This window comes from Phyllobates terribilis, unplaced genomic scaffold (assembly GCF_046119375.1).
Source record: "Phyllobates terribilis strain yellow unplaced genomic scaffold, ASM4611937v1 Scaffold_3__8_contigs__length_932513732, whole genome shotgun sequence".
Lineage (NCBI taxonomy): Eukaryota > Metazoa > Chordata > Amphibia > Anura > Dendrobatidae > Phyllobates > Phyllobates terribilis.
Window position 1 is genome coordinate 668,250,640 of NW_027362763.1, and position 18,872 is coordinate 668,269,511.

Genomic DNA, 18,872 nt, shown 5'->3' on the forward strand with positions numbered 1-18,872 from the left:
GGAAACCGCGCCCACCAACAGAGACTGTGATGCTGGAAGTGTCCATCAGCGTAAGAGAACTGCCCCTGGAACTGACAATCACTAAGTTGCCCCGGGACCACCCTCAATGTGGGCGGAGACAGAACAAGAGAACAAAGATGGGTGTCGCCTGGAGCAGTCTGGAGAGAGCGCACCCGGAGACAAGACGTCTGGAAGAGAGTCCAGAGAGAGCCTACCCGGAGATGGAGGGAGAGTCAGGCAGCACCGACCCAGTGGTCAGGAGCCTGTTGCAGGTCGCCACTCCAGAAGGCCTGCTGGAGATCCTGGCGCAGCTCCCCGGAGATCGGGAGCGTGCACAGACCGCGCTGGAGGGCCTAGCACGGAGGATGGCCCGGGTGCAGCAGGAAACACTGGCGGAGTGGACTCGAGAGATGGCCCAGCAAGCCGGAGCCCGCCAGCGAAGCATGCCACCCGCAGCGGGGAGCAAGTCCACCTCTGAGGACGGCGAAGGAGGGACGACGGCCGGAGACGGCGCCGCGGAGGGAGCCGAAGAGATGAAGGCAGGTAATGGGGACGACAGCATCCCGTGCCCAGAAGCCGTAAACCTGCCCCAGCTCCCCGTCGCAGAGCCCGAAGCCCCACTCACCGTTCCCGTAGCCGCTGCGTCATCGCTCCAAGCTAGGCCTCAAGCGGCCGGAGCCGCGGCCACGCCCCCTGCTATGTCACGTGCCTCAATCCAGAGCGCGGCCAAGCAGGAGAAGCCACCGACCTGGTCGCAAGGCCGAGTGCCCCCGGGCGCCGCAGTACCAACAGCGCCCTCCACCTCTGCCGAGCCGCCGGCCTGGTCGAAAGGCCAGGAACACCCGGGCGCCGCCGTCTTCACGGTGCCCTTCACATTCAGGGTGCCCCAAGCCTGGTCGCAAGGCCTGGTAAACCTGGGCGCCGCTACCACCACAGCGCCCTCAACCTCTAGAGCGCCGCACCTGGGTGAAGACCTGTTCGCCCAGCATACGTGCCCGGATGGGCAGCCCTTTGTGTGGCCTCCGGAGTTCGTCAATCCCCGACTCCGGAGGGAACGGCCTCTGGATGAGCCCCTGATACCGCCTCCGGCGCCTGTCAAGATGACCCCGCTCCCGCTGGAAGAAGCGCAGTTCGAGTGGGACCCCACCGGAGGAGACCTCATGGGGTTCACTCAGGAAACAAGGGCAGCCGCAGCTGAGCGTGCGGAGTGCTGCCGCCAGCAGTTGGAAGTCTTTGACAGGGAAAGGAGAGAGAGGCGGGTCCGTGAGCAGCGGCTGCAAATACAGAGCGCTGAACAGAAGAGCCGGACCCGGAGGAACCCCCGTGCAGCTCATGGTCCCCGCACCATCGGGACTGTGATTAAGTTCAACCTGCAGCATGGGTGGGGCTTCATTAGAGACCATCATACCCCCGGCGACGTCTTTGTGACCCGCAGAGACGTAGAAAGCCATCTGCCGGAGGGACACAGAGGTCGTGACCTGTATCTAGGGGACGAGGTCACCTTCACCCGGCACAAGTGTGCCAAAGGACCCTACGCCCTCCATGTGCATCGCCTGATGGAGGAGGAGCTGCGGTGTGAGGAGGAGCAAGAGGACCCGGACGGGTCTGAAATAGAAACTGAATCCAAAGAAAGAGCAGGAGGACGCCGTCGTTGAGTACGGTAGAGAAGAGACTGTATATAGTTGCCCGTAGGGGTACCAAAAAACTGTTGCTGCTTAAAATATGTTCCCCGTTGGGACAAAAGAGTGAACTGTACCCGTGTGTCCCCATCCCTTAACAGGCTGAGGACTGTGAACAGCCGTCCTTAATCCCACTGGTCGAGGACTGAGAGCGGCCATATCCCATTTGTATATAGTTGCGCTTCCTAAGGCGCCCTCTACCGGTTTTATAGGAAACTGTTTTCTTCCAAGAGAGACTGTCGCACTTTACTCGGTCACAAGTTGCACAGTGACCGGAGGAACCAGAAGCAAGAATGTTATTTATGAAAAGTTTTATATGAAAAGTTTATTACTGATGATAATATATATGATGTTTTATATGTTGATGTTTATGAAAAAAAAAAAAAAAATTTGTATGTTTTTGGATGTTTATTCTTTTACAGCCCGAGGACATGCTGTGGTTTACCAGGGGGGAATGTAGCACCCTGAGGATTCGGCTGCTACAGGGGTATTGCACCTCAACCCAGAGGTGTGGTATTCCACTCCCGGGTAAGGATGGAGTGTGGAACTGAGCTAGTAGGCTGCATGCACTACACACATCCCATTTCCGGGGGACAGACCGACGGTACTCCCACTTAATAAATGTGCAGGTACGACCGAGTCTGTCCTTGGCTGGAGTGGGAGGGGGGGTGGAACATCCCAGTAGTGTAGGGGCAGATAGGGGGAGCAGCCTGGGTAAAGCTAGGAGCTCATTGGGTGCTGGTCACCTGAGCTCACACATAGAGGGAGTATATAAGGTGGGAACCATCTTAGATCAGGGTCAGTCTGTGAGACGTCAGTCAGTCAGTCAGTTGTCAGTCAGCCAGTCAGACAGTCTGTCTGAGAGCCTGAGAAGCAGAGCAGAGGAGAAGGAAGAGGGACCCAGAGGCGCAGGAAGAGGGGACCCCAAGAGCCCATAAGAGAGCTAATAGGGTGAAGGGTCGGCAACAGGGTACCGGATCCCAAGCTGGTGGAGGCTACAGCACTAATCCTCAGCCAGAGACCGGAGGTCGTGGGCAGGATCTGCCACGACCACCCACTAAATCCACCCGGAAGGCAGACCAAGAATAGGGTCAGGGAACCCAGAGACAAGGGTTTACCAACAAGAGGCCTGAGGGAGCCGGACTTAGGTGGATCCCTGGTGGGAACGGCCAGAAGAAGGGAGAGTCAGAAAGGAGCTCAGGAACACACTCCGGAGTTGCCTGGGAGTTGACCGAGTCCAGGACCTGGTGGACGCAGCACGGCTCGGGTGGTCACTGCTGTACACAGTGACCCGAGCAACACCAGTAAGTAAAACCCTGGAACTGCATTTTATGCCTCTGAGTCTCTTTGCTGCACCTTCACAACCACCATCCTCCACGGCTGACCCCCTGAGGCTATACCCCTCCCGTTGGGGGTTATACTACCCAAAGCTGCACACACACCACCAGCCTCAGCGGACCCTGCTGCAGCGGCGGCCGTAGTGACCGCAAATCAACGGGTGGCGTAGTCGACATAAAAGAACATCTAGTAACATCTATAAGGACTGCCACACACTGAGCTTGACACCCTGGGCACGGACCGGGTCACAGCCACTCGGAGACTACAACCCCCATCTGATCCGGCTCCGGGTATCCCTAACAGCACTGGCCCAGGGGGCGCGTCATGTGCACATAGCCTAATACTGTAATTGTTTGTCCATGATCCATTCGGAATTGTATAGTAATTAAGAGGTATCGTAGTAACTACAGGACCTTTGATGATGTCATGGTCATGTGATCAGTCACATAGGGAAGGAGTAACTGATCACATGCCTGTGACATCATCAAAGGTCCTGTAGTCTCTAAAATGTACGTCTTCCCCATGTATACAGGACTCTCACAGGTAACATTTCCCTTTATTAGCTGATGGTCCTTTCCATCAGTGACCCCCCGAGGATGGAGCAGGACAGAGACCACATGGCGGCTCGGATATTAGACCTCACCCTGGAGATAATCTACTGGATCACTGGAGAGGTGAGAGCTTCACATCACATCACTCTGATCTCTAGTAATAAAGCCGGAAATGACGGGAAAGGTGAAGGATTCTCGTCCTCTGTGTAGTGATCGGCGTCTCCCCATACACAGGATCACACAGTAGTGAAGACGTCGTCTGGGGAGTGTGTGACCCCCCGTGTGTCAGGAGGGCGGAGCAGGACCCCCAGTGACATCACCGAGCCTCCACCTCATTCACTGATACATGAGCAGAAGATCATAGAACTGACCACCAGGATCACTGAGCTGCTGAGCGGAGAGGTGAGCGCTGCCGGGAATGCTGGGACATTGTACAATAACGCCGGGGGAGGGGTCTGCTAATGACAGGTCATTGTGTGTGTCAGGTTCCTATAAGGTGTCAGGACGTCACCGTCTATTTCTCCATGGAGGAGTGGGAGTATCTAGAAGGACACAAGGATCTGTACAAGGAGGTCATGGTGGAGAATCACCCGTCCATCACATCTCCGGGTAAGAGGAGACCTTCCTGGGTTGTGGAGGAGAGAACAGGTCTGAGAGTCGTCTAGATTCCTCTTCATCTGCTCATCACTAGACATGAGCAAACTTGTTCAGAAAACGTTCGCCAATCTCAAAGTCGGCGCAAACATTGCACATTCAGATTCCCGAGCATTTTCCTCAAAATAGCCAAAATTTGGCCAAAGTTCAGTAAATGATCGAGTTTCCACTAATGCTTTTGTTAGGACTTTGGCTAGAATAGTGGTGCTGTAAGATGAGTGGGGGCACGTGTTTGATGAGGGGAGGGGGTGAGGAGAGGTCAGAGGAAGGCGGACTATTATTATTATTTTTTTATTAACTTAATGTGTGGAAATTCCGGCAGCCAATCAGGGCACAGAAACCATCCTCATCATCCAGACACAATGGCTTGTGTTATTGGCTGCCGAAGTCACATGTCCCTCTCCATATATAAAGCGCACATGTGGCTTCGGGGCCATTTTGTCAGAGTAACAGCTTAGAGATGCTGCTGCTGCAAGTAGTCAGCTAGTTAGCTAGGCGGTTTATTGTCAGATAGATCAGATAGCTAGGATCCTGTGTCAAATCGACCTTCCAATCCTTTGTGCTAATTGTGTAGTCCCGCCGCCAGTCCACATTTCAGCATCTAAATCCTTTGTGCTAATTGTGTTTACCTGCTACAGTCGGGGTGAGTGAGAGCCCATCAGCTATTACGGAAGTGGACATTCCTGGTGTTTTTGACCGATTTCAGACACTGAGCACACCACATCTTTCTCAATCCACCATAATATCTCCGCCTGCACCTCACTCACAGTCCAGCAGTTTGTTGTTTTCACCCTACTCCACCCTCTCTCAGCACTGCAGCCAGCCCTCGGTCCCGCAGTTGTGGTCACGTAAAAGATTGTTTCCTCCTGCACATGACAAAGATAAGAGGTTGAACTTCATATTTTCCAATCTGTTGGCCATGGAAATGCTGCCTTTCCACCTGGTGGATACAGACAGTTTCCGAAAGCTGATGGCTGTCGCAGTCCCCCAGTACCAGTTGCCTATTTGCCATTACTTCTCTAAGAAAGCTGTGCCTGCGCTACACCACCCGTTCCTTGAAAAAATCTATGTCTGACAGGGTGTTCAGACCTTCATTGGGGGCCCAAAAGCTGCCCAAACAGTTCAAATTAGGGGCAGACATCAGGGAAAAGTGGCATCAATTGACCCAGAGTACAAATGGTATAATTGCACAGCATGGATGCATGGGACAGGGCCTGGGACAGGACTTGGACCAGCATTTTCAGCTTAAACATTGATCAGTAACAGGTGGATGAGTGACAGGTGTAGGCCTGGTGCTCTGAGAGCCCTGCCAAATTCAGGCAACACATATGAAGGAGACCCAACTTGGAGTCCAAACATTTCCAAAAAATTAGGGGCAGACACGAGATAAAATGGCATCAATTGACCCACAGTAGAAATTTTATAATGGCAGCAGTCAGGCATGGACCATTCACGAGAGAGGATCTGGGCCAGCATTTACAGCTTTAAATTTAAGTTCAAATTAAGAGGTGGGTGAAGGTCCAGTGTAGTCCTGCTGTGTTGGGAGCCTTGATACCTCATGCAACAGCCCAAACTGCTTTTCTGCTCAGCCACACTCAGGTGGCACAAATATCAGCTTCGTAGACTGCAATAACTCGAGATCAATGCAGCACGCTAAAAACTAGGCCTCAAGATACTCCTTCACCATCCTCTCCAGTCGCTCACTACGTGTCAGACTTGTAAGCTGTTCTGCTGGTGCACAGACTGGTCTAAAAAATGTGTGAAACGACTCACAGAAATTGCTTCTGCCAGTTACACTGCTGCTGCTAATGTTTTTGTGTTGACGACTTGACGTTCCTGGGGTTGGAAGTCTAGAACTGTGATGCACACTGTGTGCCTCACTGCTGTTTTGGGGAAGACCACTGTTAAGATTGTCTACAAGCGTGTTTCGATACTCCAGCATGAGAGCGTCCCTTTCTTGGGGAAGAAGCAAATTTACTCTTGTATAGTGGATCTAACAGAGTGGCAACACAGTAGTGAGCACTATTTCTAATCCTAACAAAACGCGCATAATGTTGCAGATAGTGCAGCAAGAAGGCGCTCATGTGTCTGATGCTTCCATGAGGTCCAAGTCCATGGTGTGTTGGTGGTAGAGCAACACTCAAGCTTGCTTCATCCGTCCCCTCCCCTCCCGCCAACCATGGACAACAGAGAGGGGATCATTATCCTCTTCATCTCCTGACTGTTGCGCACCCATCACTTCTTCCTCCTCGTTTTCGTCCATTTGTTCCTCGGCTCCTGCACCTTCAATAACAGTTTGTCTGGTACCATGAGCCCCCCCCCGATCGCTGTACTCCACCCTCCCATGGCACCCGACGACAGTCCGGAACTTAGAGATATTGTTATCCCTTCTGCATCCTCCTCTGCTTCCTCGTCTTCCTCTGGGACCACCACCTCCTCCTGCAGACTATTCAAAGTGTGCTCCAGCATATAGATGACTGGAATAGTGATGCTGATGATGGCATCATCAGCGCTAACCATTTTAGTAGCCATTTCGAAAAAAGGTTGCAGAAGGGTGCTTAATCTGTGCCCACTCCGCAAGCGTGATTTGCACCACGGTCGTACTATGTTGGCCCAAGTTATGGAAAATGACATACTGCACCAGGACTCACCTCTGCTGCCACAGTCGCTGCAACATGTGCAGAGTGGAATTCCACCTTGTCAGCACATCGCACATCAACCGGTAGGCCGAAAGACCTCTGTAGCGATGCAATTCGATGACCTGCAGGTGTGCAAACGGCGGAAGTGAGCACACAGCGACCGTGCTTTCTGCAGCACCGCATCCAGGCCGGGATAGTTGCAGAGAAATTGCTGTACCACCAGGTTGAGGATGTGAGCCATGCAAGGCTCATGTGTGAGGTTGCCCCGACATGGAGCGGCCACCAGGTTTCCACCGTTATCACACACGGCCTTCCCTGGCTCAAGGTTCAGTGGAGACGGCCATTGCTCAAACTTGGCCTGGATAACTGTCCACAACTCTTGATCTGTGTGACTGCGATCTCCAAGACATATTAATTTAAACACTGCCTTACTGCAGTGAGCCCTGGTTGAGCAGTACGGAGGTGGGGGGATTCTCTCTGTACTGTTGGAATGTGTGTCTCATTAAGGGAGAGATTGAGGGCACAGGTGGAGGCCCTAGAAGAGGTGGAGGAGGCAGAAGCTGTGGAAGAAGTGTTAGATACAGAGGTTTGTCCCGCAAGACTTGGTGTCTAGTGGTTTAGTTCACTATCCCTTGGCGGGTAGTGGTTTAGTTCTCCAACCCCTGGTGTGTAGTGGTTTAGTACTGCATTCCCTGGTGTCTAGTGGTTTAGTTCTCCATCCTGTGGTGTGTAGTGGTTTAGATCTCAATGTATCTAGTGGTTTAGTTCCCCACTCCCTGTTGTCTACTGGTTTTCTTCTCCATCCCCTGGTGTGCTGGGGTTTATTTCTCTATCCTTTGGTGTGTAGTGGTTTAGTTCTCCATCCCCTGGTGTGCAGGGGTTTATTTCTCTATCCTTTGGTGTGTAGTAGTTTAGTTCTCCATGCCCAAGCGCCCTGTACTTTTTGTACAACATAATTTTTAATTATATTGCAATAAAATAAAATTTTTATTATTCTTTGAGTCGTTAATACTCCTTGTTTTCTCCTGAGTCATTACAATTACATATGGAGTTTGACTGTGGGTTTGCTAAGGGCAACTGTGCCTCTTGGTTTCCCTACTATATATAATCTGCCACATCTGGGGTTATATTTACTTACCTTTGGTGTGTAGTAGTTTAGTTCTCCATCCCCAAGCGCCCTGCGAACTGCAGACCCACAGCCAGAGTTGTGGCTGAGGATGCCGTGCTTGTCATGGTTGCATCGCTCCGTGTCTGTGTGGGAAGCTGCAACATAACCTCCTCGACTTCTTCCTCCTCCACCTCCTCTGCTGAGCTACTCAGCTGCATGCCTATGGGTTCACACCAAGTGGGATCTACAACCTCATCATCATCCTCTCTGTTCTCCCATCCCTCGCCCTGAGAGTCATTCTCCTCCTCTTCCTGCCCTGACAGCACAGTACAGTCCACGTGAGCCTCAGGTATTTGAGTCTCATCAGGATCACCTCCACCCTTGGGGGTTAACGTCTGGTGACGAGGGTCTGGATTCTGCTTGGACCCTACTTCGTCCAGCCCCAGATCCAACTGAAAAAAAATTTGGGTATCTGTCTTGAGCCTGTGAATCTTTGGATCAGACCTCTGATGCCCTGGAATAGAATGTGTGAACAGCTCTCCAGACTCTCCCATCTGTGGTTCCCCACAGTCAGTTGGACTGTTGTAGAGTTGTGACACGGGGGAAAACAAGGGTAATTGGGGTGCCACCTCTGAGGACTGTACTGTTTGTGATGTTAAGGTGGAGGAAGAGGAGGAGAGGCCACTTGATGCAGCGTTTGCCATCCATTGGAGCACCTGCTCTTTCTGGCCTTCATTTACAAGGCGTATCGCTGCCAAAGAAAGGGAGTCGAGTAGCCCGTCCAGTAACAGAAGTTGTCAAAATGCTGAACAATTCTACTATTTGTACTCTGGGTCAATTGATGCCACTTTTCCTGTTGTCTGCCCCTAATTTAAGCTGTTTTGGCAACTTTTGGACCCCCCTGAATGTGTTGTCCATGCGTTTGATTTTGTCTCCCATTGAATTCAGTGGGATTCGGATATGTTCGGGGAACATCGAAACTTTCACAGAACCGATCCTTGAAAGGTTCCCTCCTCTCTACTTATCACATATAGACAATGTATTCAGAGACTGCAGTTATTTCCTATAGATGGATCCAGTCCAAGAAATCCACCGGAGAGATGTCCCAGTCTTCTAATCAATGACCAATAATGAACCCAAAGACCCATACTAAAAAAAAAATAAAAAATTTGTTAATAAACTTTATTGGAGTCCCCAAAATACTGATATAAACCTATAATTAACTCACCAAAAGAATACTATACTAATAAATGAAAGAATACTAAAAAATTACAAATGAATACAAAAAAATGCATAAATAAATACAATTTTATTAACTACAATTAATTATATACACAAAAATGAAAGAAAATAAAACTAAAAACACCCCATTAAACCCCCCCAAAATGGAAAAGGCAGTGTGGTCAATGGTATATCGCAACATGGCAACAAAATTAATAAAAAATTATATCTATAATAAAAATCCAAGAAAGAGGAGGAGGGATTAAAGTCACTACACAAAGATAGAATCAAACGCGATTATAATCAGGGGACCAAATTTTGGGGTGGAAGGCAGGGTCCTTCCGGAAGCCGGTGCTCCAGCAATGAGGAGTTGCAGTGGTGGAGCGGGATTTCAGGGCCCTCCATTCCCCTCCTTTAGGAACCTGGCGGCTGAGGCCCGGTGCCTGGGGCTGATGTCTGACTGGGGGCCGGGGCCTGGGGCTGGTGTCTGGCTGGGGGCCGTGGCCGGTGTCTGGCTGGGGGCCAGTGAGCGGCGTGTGTGGCTTTCCGCTATGCGCGGCCATCTTTCTGAAGCTGTGATCTACAGGAAAATGGCCGCCCGCGCTACCAGTCAGCGCATGCACCGGCTCAAGCGCGCACACCGGAAAGCCGCACACGTCGCTCACCGGCCCCCAGCCAGACACCGGCCGCGGCCCCCAGCCAGACACCGGCCTGCAGCATCTCACCTATTCTGCTGCCGCTGCCACCGCCGGGTTCCTGAAGGAGGGAGGGAACGGAGGGCCCCGCTATCCCGCTCCACCTCAACTATCAGGTAATCTCTACGTTCGGACCATGAGAAGCACCCCCCATTTTCCTCCAAAATTTTTGGGGAAAAAAGTGTGTGTTATGGTCCGAAAAATACGGTATATAATTCATTGCAGTTAATAAAATTCTACTGATTTCTGCATATTTTTTTTTGTATTGTTTCATTTATTAGAATAGTATTCTTTTTGTGAGTTAATTATACGTTTCTGTAAAGAAGGATAATCACCCGGCTTTGGGGCTGTTCTATATGTTCAGCTTCTAGTTAAAAATTCCAACCTGTCCTATCCGTTTCAGGGACATAGAGGAATACTTTATTGTTTGGAATTTGAAAAAAATTAAAATATTTTGTTAGGGAAAATAAAAAATGTTTGTTTCTTTTTCCAGGTGAATATTGGATGAGAGGCTTCAATGGACATTACCATGTATCTCCCTATTATGAAGTAAAAGATAACAATACCACACAAGATAATTCAGGAGATCAAAATGTGTCCATAGTCTTTCAGAACAAAGATCTGTCCAGTGATACCGCTGATCACAAGAAGCCTTCATTTAATCAATCATTGATTGGCAAACGAAGAACTAGACATCAACAGAATGAAATATTTCCACGTGACAAACATTTAAAAAAGAAATCTAATCTTTCTTGGCAAGAGGCAATTTTCAAAGAAGAACGTCCATTTTTATGTTCGGAATGTGGCAAGTGTTTTAGAAAGAAGTCAGCTCTTACAGAACATATAAGAATTCACACCGGGTACAAGCCGTTTTCATGTTCAGAATGTGGGAAATGTTTTTGCCAGCAAACGGGTCTTGTTAAACATAAAAGGACTCACACAGGGGAGAAGCCATTTCCATGCTCTGAATGTGAGAAAACTTTCAGTCATAAAACAGTTCTTATGGAACATCTAAGAATTCACACAGGAGAGAAACCATTTTCATGTTCAGAATGTGGGAAATGTTTTGGCAAGAAATCAGTTCTTATGGCACATCTAAAAAGTCACACAGGGGAAAAGCCGTATTCATGTTCAGAATGTGAGAAATGTTATAGCAACAAATCCGGTCTTGTTAAACATCAGAGAACTCACACAGGAGAGAAGCCATTTTCATGCCCTGAATGCAGGAAGTATTTTAGTACCAAATCATATCTTTCAGACCATTTAAGAATTCACACAGGAGAGAAACCATTTACATGTTCAGAATGTGGAAAATATTTCGGCCAGAAATCTGCTCTTTCTAGACATAATCTGTTGACTCACACAGCTGAAAAGCAATTTTCATGTCTTGAATGTGGGAAGTATTTTAGTTACAAGTCATATCTTGTGGAGCATCTAAGAACTCATACAGGGGAGAAGCCATTTTCATGTTCAGAATGTGGGAAATGTTATAGCAACAAATCTGGTCTTGCTCAACATCATCATATAACTCACATCGCGGAGAAACCATTTTCATGTTCAGAATGTGGAAAATGTTACAGCCACAAATCTGATCTTGCTCAACATCGTAAGATAACACACTCAGGGGAGAAGCCATTCTCATGCTCAGAATGTGGGAAATGTTTTGTCCACAAATTTGATCTTGTTAGACATCAGAGAAGTCACACAGGGAAGAAACCATTTACATGTTTTGAATGTGGAAAATGCTTTCTCCACAAATTTGGTCTTGTTAGACATCAGAAAACTCACACAGGGGAGAAGCCATTCTCATGTTCTGAATGTGGGAAACGTTTTGTCCACAAATCAGATCTGGTTAGACATCACAGAATTCACAAATTGGAGAAAACGTTTTAATGTTCAGCTTGTGGGAAAAATTTGCATCAGCTATACTACTGTTGCTTATCTCCAACAAAGCAGATAGGTCATCTCCATCATTCGAATGCTGCAACTAGAGTGCATTACTGGACAGAAGGGAAAGTAAAGAATAAGAATGACTTCACAATAAGAGATGGAACATAACCATGCTTTTTTAACTTGCTTTAAAAACGTGTCCTCTTCTACCTAGTCATTAAAGAAAAATCTTTAGACAACATAGCCCCCAATTAGTCTGCATTAAAGGAAATTCATCCAGTAGGAAGGCTGTAGTGGGACATGAGATGAGCGTCACATGCACTAAACCCTCTCCATATGCATGTTTTTGTACCGTTAAGGTGGACAGTCAGATCATTTGTGGTCACAATAACTGGGATAGAAGTTACTAGTATTTAACATGTAGATATGTTAAAAGAAAGAGTGGCTCTAAGTGTTAAATTTTTGGTCGAAAAATGTTTAAAGTCCATAAAGCTAAAGAGGAGTTGAACAATCCATGGATGTTTTACGACAGTGTCCAGTAGTGTTGTCTCTGTTTTTCAATTAAAGGAACCTAACAGCTCATACATGCTACCCGATCCGCGGGCAGCATGTAACATACACTGACTGTCGTTTCAGCCATGCATGTTTGACTCTGAAACGCTGCGGTATTTCAGAGAAAAACATACCTTATAAGCTTCTGTTTCCCCAGGAGCATATGACTACCCACTCCTGTTAAGCGACACGTCTCTCCCTGTGTGCATAGAGAGACCTGTCAATCATTGGCTGAGGGTTCTGAGAAACTGTGGTGGACCCAACATTTTGACAAATCACTTGAGCAATTCGATCTACTTATAACTTTTAACCCCTTTACGACCTTGGACGTATAGGTACGTCCAAGGTCGTCTCCCTGCATTTGATGCGGCTCCGGCGCTGAGCCCGCATTTTTCCCCGCAGATGACAGCTGATCTGATCATGTGCCTCTAACAGCCGCAGGTGGATTCGTGATCCACCAGCGGATGTTAACATATTAAATGCCGCTGACAATCTCTGACAGTGACATTTAACTCGCACGAGCCGGAAACAACATCACAAGAGACGCCCATCGGAGACTCTGTCATATGATCGCGGGGCATCCATGGTTTGTCATGACAGCCGGTGGTCTGCAGAAGACCACCGTGCCTGTCACTGTAAATCACGGGCCGGCTTTCATAGGAGATTGTGATTTATGCAAAACATAGCAGAGCTGAAGCCCTGTCATGTGTATCACATGTGACCAGACGATCACAGCTTCAAGTCTCCTACTGAAGCAAGTAAAAAATAAAAATGCGTAAAAAAAAGCATAAAAGTTCAAATCACCCCCCTTTTGCCCCATTCAAAATCAAAACAATAAAAAAATACACATATTTGGTATCATCGCGTTGAGAAACGCCCGATCTATCAAAATATAAAGTAAATTAATCCGATCGGTAAATGGCGTAACAAAAAAAAAAATCGAAAACGCCAGAATTACGATTTTTTTTGGTCGCCGCAACATTGCAATAACGGGTGATCAAAACATCGTTTCTATCCCAAATTGGTATTAACAAAAACGTCAGCTCGGCACACAAAATATAAGCCCTCACCGGGCCCCAGATCCCGAAAAATGGAGATGCTAAGGGTCTTGGAAAATTACAACTTTTTTTTTTTTTTACAAAATTTGGATTTTTTTTCACCACTAAAATAAAAAAAGAACCTATAAATTTCACTGCACTTGGAATTTTTTTCCCCGTTTTCCAGTACACTATGTCATAAAATTAATGGTGTCATTCAAAAGTACAACTCATCCCACAAAAAACAAGCCCTCATATAGCCATATTAACAGAATAGTAAAAAAGTTGTGGCTCTGGGAAGAAGCAGAGCAAAAAAACGCAAAATCGCAAGATGGTGAAGGAGTTAAATTATGGGGGTTTTTTTTGAAACCCCACAGTGTTTCAGAGTGAAACATACAGTATATGGCTTAAATCATATAGCTAATGAATCATACACGCCACTGTTTTCAGCCATTTTTCGATGTCCTGGTCAGTGGACTAGATCGGAGCAGCCAAAAAAAACAGATGTGGTTAGTGGGCAACAGTTTTCCCAGGTCTGGTGTCAAGTCCCCCCTGGGAGACCATGATTTAGAACAGGGTTCCCCAACTCCAGTCCTCAAGGCCCACCAACAGGTCATGTTTTCAGGATTTCCTTAGTATTGCACAGGTGATGGAATTATTGCCTGTGCAATACTAAGGAAATCCTGAAAACATGACCTATTGGTGAGCCTTGAGGACTGGAGTTGGGGAGCCCTGATTTAGAAGGTCACAACAGGTAATGAATCGCAGGTCCTCTTTAGAAAAGGTGTGATTCCTGTCCTATGCTAATAGATTTAATTTCCATCAGCGCTGAAGGGGTTAAGGATAGTGTTGAGCGAGTATGTTCTATTAACAATTTCGGCGAGTATGCTCGGGCCGAGCTCCGAGTATTTACAGCTGCTCGGTGATATGGTTGAATCGCTCCCGTGTGCATGATTTGCAACTGTTTGACAGCTTTATTACATGTGAGGAATGTCTATTTCTTACACATCCCTCACATGTAATAAAGCTGTCAAACAGTTGCAAATCATGCAGACGGGAGCGATTCAACCATATCACCGAGCAGCTGTAAATACTCGGAGCTCGGCCCGAGCATACTCGGACAGAACATACTCGCTCAACACTAGTTAAGGACTCTTTCCATGCTGGCTGGGAATATTCAACTTTATGCTCACAGCTTTTGCTGCTGCTAATCATCTCCACTCCCTACATATACTAGCTCTGGGCATTTGTACCTAGCTGGGGAAAGATTCCTCTTCCTATGCTAAGTGCTAAGCAGTGGAGTTGGAGTAATAGTTGTAGGGATCTCTAGTGTGCTGTAGTACGTGTTTCTCTCCTAGTCCTTGTTCCTACCTTTCCCTATCCTCCTCCTTATTTTTGGTGAGTGTCTTTATATGAAAGTGGTTTCAGTTATCCCAGTGTGGTTTCCCTTATATTTCTGTCCCATGCCTCATGGGGTGGGGTAGGGGACAGAATAGGGTTTAACAGGAGCATAGCAAAGTCAAAGACCCAGTCCTCTCTATCATCAGGAGTACCCCTGGGACAGGGATAGTCAGGATCCCAGTTCCAGGGACAGTTTTAGGCCCCTCTCTCTTATTTAACCCCTTAATAACATCTGACGTACTAATACGCGTCTGTGCCCTGGGACTTAAGAGCCAGACCCGTATTAGTACGTCATCGCGATCGCGCGCGCACACAGGCTGTGCGGGCGCGATCGCCGCCGGGTGTCAGCTGATTGTCACAGCTGACACCCGATACTATGTGCAGGGAGCGGTCCTGCACCGCTCCCAGCACATTAACCCCCGCGATGCTGCGATCGAAGTCGATCGCGGCATTGCGGGGGCAAGGGGAGGTGATCGGCGATACTCACCTCCTCTTCCGGCTTCCAGCGCAGTCTGCAAAGGCTTCCCGGGTGTTGCCATGACGACCCGATGTCGTCATGACAACATCCGGGTCACCAGAGAGCAGGAAGATTGCTTGGACATGCGCAGTGCATCTCCAAGCAATCTTCACACTGTGCATTTCTGACAGCCTTCATGGCATAGGGATGGTGCTCCATTCCTGTGCCATGCAGGCGATCAGAAAAAAAAAAGTGAAAGTCCCAGAGTGGGACAAAGTAATAAAGTGTATAAACTGTGTGAAAGTGGGAAAAAAAAAAAAAAATGTGCAAAAATATTATAAAAAAATAAAAAAAATAATACACCAAAAATAAAAATATAATGTACCCATCAATAAATATTATTATAAAAAAAATAAAAAAAAAACAATAAAAGTACACATATTTGGTATCGCCGCGTCCGGAAAAACCTGACCTATAAAACTGTCCCACTATTTAACCCCTTCAGTGAACACGGTAAAAAAAAAAAAAAAAAAACGAAGTAAAAAACAATGCTTTATCACCATACCGCCAAACAAAAAATGGAATAACACGCGATCAAAAAGACGCATATAAATAAAAATGATACCGCTGAAAACGTCATCTCGTCCCGCAAAAAACAAGCCACCATACAGCTCCATCAGCTGAAAAATAAAAAAGTTATAGCTCTCAGAATAAAGCGATACTAAAAAATATTTTTTTCTATAAAATAGCTTTTATTGTGTATAAGCGCCAAAACATAGAAAAATGATACAAATGTGGTACCGCTGTAAACGTACTGACCCGAAGAATAAAGCTACCTCATCAATTTTACCACACGCGGAACAGAATAATAAAAAAAAAAAAAAAACAATTCCTGAATTGTTGGTTTTTGTTTATTCTGCCTCCCAAAAATCGGAATAGAAAGCGATCAAAAAATGTCACGTGCCTGAAAATGGCACCAATAACAACGTCAAGTCATCCCGCAAAAAACGAGCCGTCACATGACTGTCTGCCAAAATCTGGAAAAATTATAGCTCTCAAAATATGGTGATGCAAAAACTAGATTTTTAAAAAAATGCGTCTTTTAGTGTGTGACAGCTGTCAATCATAAAAACCCCATATGATTCTGGCATTGCTGCAATCACACCGACCCGAAGAATAAAGTCGTCTAATCACTTATACCGCACAAGGAACGGCGTCAAAAATAAACTCTTGGGTTAGGATTGGGCTAGGGTTAGGGCTGGGTTTGGGGCTAGGGTTGTGCTGGGGCTAGGGTTGTGCTGGGGCTAGGGTTGTGCTGGGGCTAGGGTTGTGCTGGGGCTAGGGTTGTGCTAGGGTTAGGGCTGGGGTTGGGATTTTTTTCAAAAGTAAGAAAAAAAGATGACGATATGGCGACTAGTGTTGAGAGCAAGTGCTCGCTACTTGAGTTTGCATCGGGTGCTCTGGTATGCATTGAGTATCGTGGGTATTTGAGTGACATACTCGAGTCTCTGCCCCATATGCTTCGCGGCCAAAAAACTTTACGGGGATTGCCTGCCATGCACGAGCGATCCCCGCATGTTTTTTTTGGGGTGTCTAATAACCGTGAAACATGCGGAGCAGGGACTCGAGCATGTCACTCGAGCACACGCTGTACATGGTGCATACCTGAGTACCCGATGCAAACTCAAGTAGCGAGCACTTGCGCTCAAGAATAATGACAACTTATTCAATATGATGACCTAATGTAAACAAATTCTGTGCCGTACCTCTGGGTTCAAAATGTTCACTATACACCTTAATAAAATCCTTGAGGGGTATAGTTTCCAAAATGGGGACACTTGTGGGGGAGCTCCACTGTTTAGGCACATCACGGGCTCTCCAAACGCGACATGGTGTCCGCTAACAAATTGAATGGAAAATCGGCTCAAATTGTTAGCGGACGCCATGTTGCGTTTGGAGAGCCCCTGTGTGCCCAAACATTGGAGCTCCCCCACAAGTGACCCCATTTTGGAAACTAGACCCCCCAAGGCACCTATCTAGATGCATAGTGAGCACTTGGAATCCCCAGGTGCTTCACAAATTGATTCGTAAAAATGAAAAAGTGAAAAAAAAAAACACTTTTTCATTTTTATGAATCAATTTGTGAAGCACCTGGGGTTCCAAGTGCTCACTATGAATCTAGATAGGTGCCTTGGGGGGTCTAGTTTCCAAAATGGGGTCACTTGTGGGGGAGCTCCAATGTTTGGGCACGCAGGGACTCTCTAAATGCAACATGGTATCCGCTAACAAATTGAATGGAAAATCGGCTCAAATTGTTAGCGGACACCACATTGCGTTTGGAGAGCCCCTCTGTGCCCAAACTTTGGAGCTCCCCCACAAGTGACCCCATTTTGGAAACTAGACCCCCCAAGGCACCTTTCTAGATGCATAGTGAGCACTTGGAACCCCCAGGTGCTTCACAAATTGATTCGTAATAATGAAAAAGTGAAAAAAAAAACACTTTTTCATTTTTATGAATCAATTTGTAAAGCACCTGGGGTTCCAAGTGCTCACTATGAATCTAGATAGGTGCCTTGGGGGGTCTAGTTTCCACAATGGGGTCACTTGTGGGGGAGCTCCAATGTTTGGGCACACAGGGACTCTCCAAATGCAACATGATATCCGCTAACAATTTGAGCCGACAATTTGTTAGCGGATATCATGTTGCATTTGGAGAGTCCCTGTGTGCCCAAACATTGGAGCTCCCCCACAAGTGACCCCATTTTGGAAACTAGACCCCCCAAGGCACCTATCTAGATTCATAGTGAGCACTTGGAACCCCAGGTGCTTTACAAATTGATTCATAAAAATGAAAAAGTGTTTTTTTTTTCACTTTTTTATTATTACGAATCAATTTGTGAAGCACCTGGGGGTTCCAAGTGCTCACTATGCATCTAGAAAGGTGCCTTGGGGGGTCTAGTTTCCAAAATGGGGTCACTTGTGGGGGAGCTCCAAAGTTTGGGCACAGAGGGGCTCTCCAAACGCAATGTGGTGTCCGCTAACAATTTGAGCCGATTTTCCATTCAATTTGTTAGCGGATACCATGTTGCATTTAGAGAGTCCCTGTGTGCCCAAACATTGGAGCTCCCCCACAAGTGACCCCATTTTGGAAACTAGACCCCCCAAGGCACCTATCTAGATGCATAGTGAGCACTTGGAACCCCTAGGTGCTTCACAAATTGATTCGTAAAATGAAAAAGTGTTTTTTTTTTCACTTTTTCATTATTACGAATCAATTTGTGAAGCACCTGGGGGTTCCAAGTGCTCACTATGCATCTAGAAAGGTGCCTTGGGGGGTCTAGTTTCCAAAATGGGGTCACTTGTGGGGGAACTCCAAAGTTTGGGCACAGAGGGGCTCTCCAAACGCAATGTGGTGTCCGCTAACAATTTGAGCCGATTTTCCATTCAATTTGTTAGCGGATACCATGTTGCATTTAGAGAGTCCCTGTGTGCCCAAACATTGGAGCTCCCCCACAAGTGACCCCATTTTGGAAACTAGACCCCCCAAGGAACCTATCTAGATGCATAGTGAGCAGTTGGAACCCCCAGGTGCTTCACAAATTGATTCATAACAATGAAAAAGTGTTTTTTTTTTCACTTTTTCATTTTTA

At 47.1% G+C, this 18,872-nt stretch overlaps 1 protein-coding gene across 1 annotated transcript in view; it reads left to right on the forward strand.

The window, feature by feature from the left end:
* The window catches only part of LOC141257319 (uncharacterized), a 49,034-nt gene extending 35,086 nt beyond the window's left edge, over positions 1-13,948 (forward strand). Inside the window, exon 7 of the mRNA XM_073671759.1 lies at positions 10,661-13,948. Within this exon, the coding sequence (XP_073527860.1) occupies positions 10,661-11,778 (1,118 nt within the window). The 3' untranslated portion in view covers positions 11,779-13,948. The remainder of the gene's footprint in view (positions 1-10,660) is intronic.
* The last annotated feature ends 4,924 nt before the right edge of the window (positions 13,949-18,872 follow it).